The sequence below is a fragment of the Acinonyx jubatus genome, chromosome F2, assembly GCF_027475565.1.
Source record: "Acinonyx jubatus isolate Ajub_Pintada_27869175 chromosome F2, VMU_Ajub_asm_v1.0, whole genome shotgun sequence".
In the NCBI taxonomy this organism is placed as follows: domain Eukaryota; kingdom Metazoa; phylum Chordata; class Mammalia; order Carnivora; family Felidae; genus Acinonyx; species Acinonyx jubatus.
This window is the reverse complement of record NC_069394.1, coordinates 906,484-917,272: the sequence shown is the minus strand read 5'-3', so window position 1 is coordinate 917,272 and position 10,789 is coordinate 906,484. Positions and strand designations below refer to the sequence as shown.

General features: G+C 63.7%; 1 protein-coding gene across 4 annotated transcripts in view; it reads right to left on the bottom strand.

Annotated features, from left to right (window-relative positions):
• Positions 1-526: 526 nt before the first annotated feature.
• Positions 527-10,789, bottom strand: part of EPPK1 (epiplakin 1) — a 15,333-nt gene continuing 5,070 nt past the window's right edge. For all 4 annotated transcript variants that reach the window (XM_053208082.1, XM_053208079.1, XM_053208080.1 and 1 more), the window contains one exon: positions 527-10,195. In XM_053208082.1, coding sequence (XP_053064057.1) covers positions 1,306-10,140 — 8,835 coding nt within the window. In that variant the 5' untranslated portion in view covers positions 10,141-10,195 and the 3' untranslated portion in view covers positions 527-1,305. The remainder of the gene's footprint in view (positions 10,196-10,789) is intronic.

Here is a 10,789-nt window from a genome sequence, read left to right as displayed (position 1 = left end):
GAGGGGCAGAAAGGGAGAGAGAGACTCCCCAGCAGGCTCTGAGCTGTCAGCATAGAGCCCAATGCAGGGCTCGAACCCACAGACTGCGAGATCATGACCTGAGCTAAAACTAAGAGTCGGACACTTAACCAACTGAACCACTCAGGTGCCCGGAGATTCTTAAGCAGGCTCCATACTCAGCGTGGAGCCCAACATGGGGCTGAATCCCACGTCCCTGGGATCGTGACCTGAGGTAAAACCAAGAATTGGATGCTCAACCAACGGAGCTACCCACGCACCCGTTAGCTGCAGCATTTTAAGAGACTATTCTAAATGTAAGTCTATGTTACCCTACATTTGTGATGGTTATTTTCCTTGTTTAACTTATTTCTACAATTAAAACATCCACCACTCAAAACTCTGAAATCAGAGACCTTTCGTTAAACACAAACATTTCTTTGTAAATTATAAAGCATATAGTTACAAAACGTGCTAGTTACCAACCCACGAGGGGTCATATCTATAGAAGGGCCATGCCAAGAACATATTCAGGCTGAGCTTTATTGAGCACAGCAATGGGAAACACGGCCACCAAAGAGGGACCTGAAATAGCCATGAACCACTGAATTGAAAACAACACTTGATAGGAAATGAGTTAATCCACAAGCAGGACATATCTTAAAAGTGGAAAGGAAAGGGGTACCTGGATGGCTCAGTGAGTGAAGCGTTTGACACTTGGTTTTGAGTCAGGTCATGATCTCAAGTTCATGGGTTCGAGCCCCACCTTGGGCTGTGTGCTGACCGCTCAGGATCCTGTTGGGGATTCTCTCTCTTCTCTCTCTCTCTCTCTCTCATCTTTACTCCTCGCCCCTCAAGTTTTCTTTGTCTTTCTCAACATAACTAAACTTTAAAAAAAGGAAAAAATAAAATGGAAAACAGACCATTTAAAAAAAAAGAATATAAGAAACTAATGTATATACAATAACAGCAACAAAAAAGGGAAAAATTTTAACTATTTTAACTATTACTGCAACACAGTTTAATACAAAATGTCTCAACATCCATCCAAAGGACACAAACATACTAAAAATTCACAAGTGAGAAAACGGGGAGATGTACAGACCGGTATGAGGAGTGGGGGTTATGTTATTTCACACAAAATGGGATGTGGGGGAACTAGGGGGATGATAAAAATATTGGGTACCTTACCAGATACATATATAGCACGAGTGACAAAAGAAAGACAATTAATTGGAATATACCTAGAATTTTGAATTAATGACATATGCTTTTATATCTCTACATAGCAACAAGGAGAACGGCCATTCAAACTCCACTCAGAGACATAAATAACAGTCCAGTCTCAGGGTCAGCAGTAGCTCTCTCCAGCAGCTGCAGGTAGGTGAGGTTCTCGTGCGTGTTGGGGTCGAAGAAGCCCTTGGTGTCGTCGCTCGGGTCCGCCAGGACGCGGTTCATCTCCTCGTCGAAGTAGCCGCGCCGGTAGGCCACGTCCACGGGCAGGCGGTGGCTGTGCACCGGGTCGATGATGCCGCCCGTGGCGATCTGGGCCTCCAGCAGGCGGATGCCGTGCTCCCGCACGATGAGGTCCTTCTTCATGGCCTGGAAGAGGGAGATGCGCTCCCCGGTGTAGGGGTCGGTGTAGCCGGTGACGGCGCGCTCGGCCGACAGCAGCTTCTCCTGGATCTCGCCGCCCACCACGCCCGCCGCCACCGCCTCCTCCACGGACAGCCTCTGGTTGCGCACGGGGTCGATGACGAAGCCGGTGGCCGCCTGCGCCTCCAGCAGCACCAGGGCCGTGCCGGGCCGCAGGACGCCCTTCCACATGGCCTGGTAGATGCCCATCTTCTCCTGCCGCCCGGGCTCGTCCTTGGCGGGCACCAGCACGCCCGCGATGCAGCTCGTGCCCTGCAGGTAGCGTTTGACCGAGTCCATCTCTGTCACCTCCTGCAGGGTCTTGGTGCCCTGGGCCAGGTCCCGCAGGGTCTCGGGGCCCAGGATCCCGGACGTGTGCAGCTCGGACGCGGACACCTGGCGTCTCAGGCCCGGGAAGGACGCCTTGCTCAGCCGCTCCTCCGCCTCCTCGATGGCCTGGGTGAGGACGGCGATGAGGGCGGGCACGGCCAGGGCGCCGGCCGCGTGCTGGGCCAGGAGCTCGTCCCGGCGGGCCTGGCTCAGGTAGGAGGAGAAGAGGACGTCCCACACGGAGGGGCGCTGGCCCCGGAACTGCCCGGCGCGCACCTCCATGGTGGCGGCACGCAGGGCCCGCTCCTGGAGGCCGCCGGCGGGCTCGGCGTCGGCCCCGGCCGGGGAGGGGCCCGCGTCGCCGTCGCCGCGCCCGGGGGGCCGGGGCTCCCGCTGGCCGCGGGCGGCGTCCCCCGACGCGCCCTCGGTCCCGCCGGCCGCCTCCGCCTCCTCGATGATGGTGGTCAGCCTGCGGGTCAGCGCGGGCAGGCCCAGCGTCCCCGAGCCGAAGCCGGCCAGCAGGTGCTCGCGCGTAGCGCCGCTCACGTAGCTGGACGCCAGCACGTCCCACACGGGCACCGCCGGCCCGCGCAGGCGGCCCACCTTGACCTCCATGGTGGCGGCACGCAGGGCCCCCCGAGGGTCCGGGGGCGCCGGGCGTGGGCTCCCGTCCTCGGCACGGGCCAGCAGCGGGGTGAGGGCGGCCCCCACCTCCCGCGCGGTCAGCGTGCCCGCCCGGTACCTGCGCAGCAGGTCCTGCCTCAGGCCCTCGGGCACCTCCCGGTAGAAGAGGAGCTCCCAGACGGAGACGCTCTGGCCCCGGAGGGCGCCCGCGTCCGCGTCCGGGGTCACGCGGGCCTCACGCAGGGCGCCGCGCAGCTCCTCGCTCAGCTCGTGCACGGCGGAGCCCCGGCCGGCCAGCTGCAGCATGTAGAGCCCGGTGCCGGGGTCCTGCACGCAGCGGCGAAGCAGCTGCACGTAGGTGAGGTTCTCGTGCGTGTTGGGGTCGAAGAAGCCCTTGGTGTCGTCGCTCGGGTCCGCCAGGACGCGGTTCATCTCCTCGTCGAAGTAGCCGCGCCGGTAGGCCACGTCCACGGGCAGGCGGTGGCTGTGCACCGGGTCGATGATGCCGCCCGTGGCGATCTGGGCCTCCAGCAGGCGGATGCCGTGCTCCCGCACGATGAGGTCCTTCTTCATGGCCTGGAAGAGGGAGATGCGCTCCCCGGTGTAGGGGTCGGTGTAGCCGGTGACGGCGCGCTCGGCCGACAGCAGCTTCTCCTGGATCTCGCCGCCCACCACGCCCGCCGCCACCGCCTCCTCCACGGACAGCCTCTGGTTGCGCACGGGGTCGATGACGAAGCCGGTGGCCGCCTGCGCCTCCAGCAGCACCAGGGCCGTGCCGGGCCGCAGGACGCCCTTCCACATGGCCTGGTAGATGCCCATCTTCTCCTGCCGCCCGGGCTCGTCCTTGGCGGGCACCAGCACGCCCGCGATGCAGCTCGTGCCCTGCAGGTAGCGTTTGACCTGTTCTTTTTCTCCGATGACATCTGAGGTAATGGCCCCCTTGACCATATCCTCTAGCATCTCCTGGGTGATGATTCCAGAGTCGATCAGTTCGGAAGCTGTGATTTGTTTTCTGATCCCTCGGAACCACAATTGTTTGTTGTCTTTTTCCCTCTCATCGATTATTCCTAAGATGATGTTTACTGCCTTCTGTAACGCTTGGGCCGTGCCTTTTTTGTATTCACCTATCAAGTCGAGCTTTCTCTCCTCCGTCACGTATTCCGAGTTCAGGATCTCCCACAGCGATGGCTTCTGGTCCTTGAACCTTCCCACCTGTACGTCCACCTGCTCAGCCTCCAGGGCCCTCCTCGTTGGCTCATCGATGTAGGCAGGCTTCTGTTGGTCCTTGATCACCGGGAAGAGCGCCCAGCCTGTCCCTGCTTCCTTTTGGCTCCTTTCCTGCAGTTGTCGGTAGGTGACCCTCTCCTGAGTGTTTGGATCCACAAACCTTTTATTCATGTGCTTCTGATCTGAAATGAGCGGGTAGGTGTCCTGGTGTAGACACCCCCGTCTGTAGGCCACATCCACAGGCAGGCGGTGGTGGTGCTGTGGGTCGATGATACCCCCTGTGGCCTCCTGTGCCTCAAGCAGTCTGAGCGCGTCCTCTCTTCTGACTAAGTTCTTTTTCATGGCCTGGAACAGCGGGACTTTGTCTCCCGTGACCGGGTCTGTGTAGCCTTGGGCGGCCTTCTGGGCGTCCAGAAGCCTTTCCTGCACGTCCTCACCCACCAGGCCCTCAGCCACGGCCTGTTGCACAGAGAGCCTCCTATGGCTGCAGGGATCCAGCATGAACCCAGTGGCTGCCTGGGCCTCCAGCAGCTGAGCCGCAAACCCCATGGGGATGAGTCCTTTCCTGCTGGCGTCGTAGAGGCTCATCACCTCTTGGGTGGAGGGCATAGTCACCCCCGCGATGCAGCCACGACCTTCCAGATAGGTCTTCACATGTGCCAACCGGCTGAGATCCTGCTCACCCCGTGCCTCTCTGTGCAGTACATCCAGGGTCCTTTTATCGATGATTCCAGAGTTGAACAACTCTGCAGCTGTCACCTGCCCACCGATGCCTGGCACCTGGATCGCCTCGTACTGCTTTTCTGTTTCCTCCACGGTAGCCGTGATGAGCTCCAGCAGCCGCTCGAGGGGTAGATTCTGGGCTCTATACTCCTGGATGAGTTCCCACTTCCTTTCCTCTGGGAAGTACTGGGAGGAAAGCAGGTCCCAGAAGGAGACTTTCTGATTGGCAAACCTCCCCACGTGCATTTCTGTAGTTCTGGACTGTAGGACTTGTTTTGTGGTTTCATCGATATAAACGTAGGTCTCTCCTTTCTTTACAATTTGTAACATGTACAGGCCCGTCTCGGGGTCCTCCACGCAGCGCTCCAGCAGCTGCAGGTAGGTGAGGTTCTCGTGCGTGTTGGGGTCGAAGAAGCCCTTGGTGTCGTCACTCGGGTCCGCCAGGACACGGTTCATCTCCTCGTCGAAGTAGCCGCGCTGGTAGGCCACGTCCACGGGCAGGCGGTGGCTGTGCACCGGGTCGATGATGCCGCCCGTGGCGATCTGGGCCTCCAGCAGGCGGATGCCGTGCTCCCGCACGATGAGGTCCTTCTTCATGGCCTGGAAGAGGGAGATGCGCTCCCCGGTGTAGGGGTCCGTGTAGCCGGTGACGGCGCGCTCGGCCGACAGCAGCTTCTGGTAGGTTTCCCTGCCAAACATCCCTGATGCGAACGCCTCCTCCACAGTCAGCCTCTGGTTGCGCACGGGGTCGATGAGGAAGCCGGTGGCCGCCTGCGCCTCCAGCAGCACCAGGGCCGTGCCGGGCCGCAGGATATCCCTCCTTAGGGCCTCGGAGATGCTCATCTTCTCCTTCGTGCCCCGGACGAGGACCCCGGCAATGAAATTGCTTCCCTCCAGGTACCGCTTCACACTGTCCATCTCTTTCACCTCCTGCACAGTCTTTCTCCCCTGATTCAGCTCGTCCAGTGTCTCCTTGTCAATGAGCTGGGACCTGAACAAGTCGTTGGCCGACACCTGCTTCCGGAGTCCTCTAAAGGTGGCCCGTGAGGGCTGTGTCTCTGCAGCCTCGACCAGGGTGGTGACTGCCGTAGCCACCTGCCGCATGGCTGTGGCCCTCCCGGACCGGCAGAGTGCCGCCAGCTCTCGCCGCTTGTGGACGCCGACGTACTCGGAGTGCAGCAGGTCCCACAGTGACACGCGGAGACCTTTGAACCTCCCGGTGCTGACAGGTACCTTCGTGGCCCTCAGGGCCAGCACCGTGTGCTCGTCCACTTCGAGCACCGTGTCCTGGGCGAGCGGCAGCAGCCAGAGGCCGGTGTCTCTGTCGGAGACACAGCTCTCCTTGAGCTGCATGTACGTCACCTCGTCTCGCGTGCTGGGGTCGAAGAAGAACTTGTTGTCCTCGTCTTTTGAGGTCAGCACCCGGCTGACCTGCTCATCCAGGAGGCCAAACCTGCAGGCTGCCTCCTGGGGCAGGTGCACCCCGTGCACGGGGTCCACCGCACCCCCCGTGGCCAGCTGCACCTGTAGGAGCCGGAGGCCCTCCCTTTGGGGCACCAGCCCCTTCTCCACGGCCTGCCACAGTGAGAGGGAGCCTCCTGTGTAGGGGTCGGTGTACCCAGCCACGGCCCTCTCGGCCTGCTGGAGCTGCTCGCTCAGTGCCCCGCCCACCAGGCCCGCCTTCACTGCGCCTTCCACAGACAGTCTCTGGCTGGTCAGAGGGTCAATGAGGGAGCCACATGCCACTTGGGCCTCCAGCAGCCTTCGCCCCAGGCCCTCGGGTAGGAGGCCGTCCCTCATGGCCTGGCCGATGCTGGCCTTGGTCCCCGATGGCTGCAACAGCAGGCCTGCTACGCAGCCCGTCCCCCACAGACGGGCCTTCACGCTGGGCTCCTCAGCGACCTCCGCGGGTGACCGCGTGCCCCGAGCCAGGGCCGCCAGGGTCTCCGCGGTGATGATGCCGGCGTCACACAGCCAGACGGCGGGAACCTCACCCCTGGGGCCGGGCACTGTGACGTGAGCCCGTGCCAGGAGTTCCGCCTCCCGCACCCACTTGTGCACAGCTGCCTGCAGCTCCTGCAAGGCGATCCTCCCCAGCCTGAAGTCCTCCACGAAGCTGTTCCGCTGCTCCTCGGTGAAGTGGCCAGAGCCCAGCAGCTCCCAGAGGGACGTGCCGTCCTCAGTCCCCTGCGCCGCCTGTAGGGCCTCCTGCACCTGCTTGTCGGTGGGGATGGCCGGCGCGTGTTCGGGCAGGGGCAGGAAGTAAAGGCCAGAAGCCTCGTCCCTCAGACACTGCTCCAGCAGCCGGGCGTAGCTGGTGTGTCCCCGGCCGTCCGGTGTGGGGAAGGTCTCGGATGAGCTGGACAAGGCCTCCTCCATCTCCTGGTCTATGTAGCCCCGCTGGGTGGCCACGGGCATGGGGAGGTGGTAGTGGCCTGTGGGGTCAATGACCCCCCCTGTGGCCAGCTGGGCATCCAGGAGGCGGGCGGCCTGCTCCTCAGGGATGAGGCCCTTCTTCATGGCCTGGAACAGGGACACCGTCTTCCCAGAGAAGGGATCTCGGAAGCCGGTGACAGCGTCCTCAGCCTGTCTCAGCTGGCGATACAGCTCTGGCCCCACCAGCTCCCTGCGCACGGCCTCATCCACCGACAGGGTCTCCAGACTGTGGGGGTCCACGATGGCTCCAGTGGCCGCCTGGGCCTCCAGCAAGGCGAGGGCCACCCCTGGCCCCAGGACCTTCTGCCTCATGGCCTCGTACGGGCTGAGCCGCCGCCTGGCGGGTCCCAGCAGCACGCCGCCAAGGGCACCGGAGCCGCGTAGGTACCTCCGGACGCAGTCCATGTGGAGGAGGGCTTCGGGGCTGACCGCCCCCTCCAGCACCCGGTCCAGGAGCTCCTGGTCGATGATACGGGCCTCCAGGAGCTGGTAGGCCGTGACGGGGCCCCGCAGCCCGGGCAGCGTGATGTCCGCCCACCTCCCCATCTCCCTCTCCAGCCACTGTGCCACCTGCTCCAGGGAGATGCTGTGCTGCTGGTACCTCCGCAGGAGCTGCCTCCTCTGGTGCTCGCTGAAGCATTCTGAGTTGACCAGCTCCCATGCGGAAACTCTCTGCCCCTGGAAACGCCCGAACTTCCCCGACAGCAGCAGGCTCTGGAAGGCCCGCCGGGTGGTGCCGTCCACGAGCGGGGGCTGGGTGCCGTTCAGGGGCAGCAGGCGCAGGCCCGTCTCGGGGTCCTCCACGCAGCGCTCCAGCAGCTGCAGGTAGGTGAGGCTCTCGTGCGTGTTGGGGTCGAAGAAGCCCTTGGTGTCGTCGCTCGGGTCCGCCAGGACGCGGTTCATCTCCTCGTCGAAGTAGCCGCGCTCGTAGGCCACGTCCACGGGCAGGCGGTGGCTGTGCACCGGGTCGATGATGCCGCCCGTGGCGATCTGGGCCTCCAGCAGGCGGATGCCGTGCTCCCGCACGATGAGGTCCTTCTTCATGGCCTGGAAGAGGGAGATGCGCTCCCCGGTGTAGGGGTCCGTGTAGCCGGTGACGGCGCGCTCGGCCGACAGCAGCTTTGCAAACACGTCAGGCCCTACGAGGCCAGCCCTCAGTGCCTCCTCCACAGAGTATCTCTTGTTTTCCTTCGGGTCGACAATGAAGCCCGTGGCCGCCTGTGCCTCCAGGAGGATGAGGGCCGTGCCGTGCCTGAGGAGCCCCCTCCCGCGAGCCTCGTAGACGGCGAGCCGCTCCTGGGAGCCCGGCAGCAGCAGGCCTGCGATGCCGCCGGTGCCCTGCAGGAACCTGTGCACCGAGCCCAGCCTGCCCACCTCCCGGGCTGTGGTCTGCCCTCGCTCCAGCCGCTCGTACGTGTCCTGGTCGATGATCTCCGCTCTCAGCAGCTCTCCTGGGGCCACGGGCACCCTCAGGCCGGCAAAGGTGGTCCTGGCCGTGGCTGCAGCCTGCTCAAGGGTGGCCCTCAGCGCGGCTGCCAGCTCCTCCCCCGAGATGGCGCCTTCCTTGTGGCGCTGGGCCAGTGCCGCCCGCTGCTGCGCAGGGATGGGCTCAGAGAAGAGCAGGTCCCAGAGTGATGTGGGCCGGCCCTGGAACTCGCCCACGGCGACGGTGGTCATGGCCTCACTCAAGGCCTCCCGGGTGCTGTGGTCAATGAACGGGAGTCCTTGTGGCTCCTCTCCAAGGGGGCCCCCTGAGAGGGGGAGGAAGGCCAGTCCTGTTTCTGGGTCGGTGACGCAGCGGGCCAGTAGCTGCCCGTAGCCCACGCTCTCCTGTGTGTTGGGGTCCCAGAAGCCGGTGGCCCGGGACAGACACTGCTGAGTCTCTTGGTCCAGGCATCTGAAGCGCAGGGCGGCCTCCGGGGGCAGCCGGAGCCTGCGGGCCGGACATACCAGCCCACCTGTGGCCAGCTGGGCATCTAGGAGTCGCAGAGCCAGAGGCCTGTCCACCAGCTCCTTCTTCATGGCCTGGAAGAGGGGCACTCGGGCGCCGCTGAAGGGGTCATGGTACCCCGTCACCGCCTCTTCCGCCACCAGGAGCTGCCTGTGGAGCTCTGGGCCGACCAGGCCCGACCTGACGGCCTCGTCCACTCGGAGCCGCCGGCCGGTGGCCGGGTCCACCAGTGTGCCGGTGGCGGCCTGAGCCTCCAGGAGCGGGAGCGCGGTGCCCATGGGGAGCAGGTGCTCGCTGATGGCCCGGAAGAAGCTCTTCTTGTGGCCCGCGGGCAGGACAGCCCCCGCGATGCTGCCGGTGCCCTGCAGGTAGCGCCTCACGTCAGCCCGCGCGCCCACCTCTCGGGCCGCCAGCCTGCCTTCCCGAAGGCCCCGGGCGGCCTCGTCATCCAGGACCCCCACCTCTAGCAGCTCGGCCAAGCTCACTGCCCCACTCAGGGTGGGGAAGGTGGTCTTGAGGGGCAGCAGCGCCAACCCTGTGCAAGGGGCTCTCACACACCGGCCCAGCAGCTCGCGGTACGACAGCCGCTCCAGGGTGTTGGGGTCCAGGAAGCCAGGGGCACTGGGGCTGGCCTTGCGCTCAGACAGGCCACGCCACGTGTCCTGGTCCAGGAGACCCTGCTGACAGGCCGGCTCCGGGGCCACCCGTGTACCCCGAATGGGATCCACCAAGCCCCCCGTGGCCAGCTGGGCCTCCAGCCAGCCCCACCCCAGCGCTCCGTCTACCACCTCCTTCCCGATGGCCTGGAAAAGTGCCAGCTTCCCGCCACCGTAGGGGTCAGGGTACCCAGTGACCGCGCGCTCGGCCACCAGCAGCTTCTCCTTTAGCTCCAGGCCCACCAGGCCCTGCTGCAGGGCCTCGGACACAGGGAGGAACCGGCCTTGCGTGGGGTCCACGAGGCCCCCGGTGGCCGCCTGGGCCTCCAGCAGAGCCAGCCCAAGCTCAACGGGCAGGAGGCCTTGCTTCATGGCAGCGTAGAGACTCTGTGCCTGGCCGGAGGCCTCCACATACACCCCAGCGATGCTCTTAGGCTGGGCAGACGGAGGCCCAGAAGGGGTGCTGGTTCCCGGCACGGCCTTCATGGTCTTGGGGACAATGGCCGGGTCAGTGCTGTTGGTGACCAGGACATCAAGAGGAGGAGAGGCGTGGCCATTCATCACGCTCAGCCTGTTGTGTAGAACTCACTCACCCAAGGTCCACTGCGTCTGCTCCCTGTAGGGGGTAGAAAAGGCTCTGTTAGGGGTCCTGGAATGGCCCAGGTGGATGGGAGAGAGAGAGTCAAGAGGTCAATCCCAGACCCTGAATCAGCCTCCAGACATGGCTTGCCCTCCTGGGGGATGGGGGTCAGCATCCAAGTAAGGTCTTTTACCTTGCCCCATGGGGTCCCAGGAGGGACCACGGGGGACCTCCGGCCAGCCAGGGCGGCCTCCAGGACGTGTGGGCTCTGTTTTCCTGCAGGCCATCCTCTGCTCTCCATCCCAGCCCAATCCCCTCAGCCCCTGCCCTCAGGGTCCCATGGTGGGGGCTGGGCCACCTGGGCCAGAGCCCCTCCCCCCATCTCTCACCCAAACCTCCCATCTGCTCCCCGGGGCTCCTCCTCCGTCCTTGGGTTCAGGGACATCAGCACCCTTCCCTCTTCCAGTCACCGCCTCCAAACCCCCGCCCTGCCCCAGACCCTCTGCTCTGGCTTCTGTTCCTTCCCAGATCTCCACTGGGCTCCAGCCAGAAGCCCCCACGGTGTCCCTCCCCAGCCTGGCTCTGTCTGCGTCCTCCTCTGCCCACTCCAATCCTTGTGCTCTCTGGGCT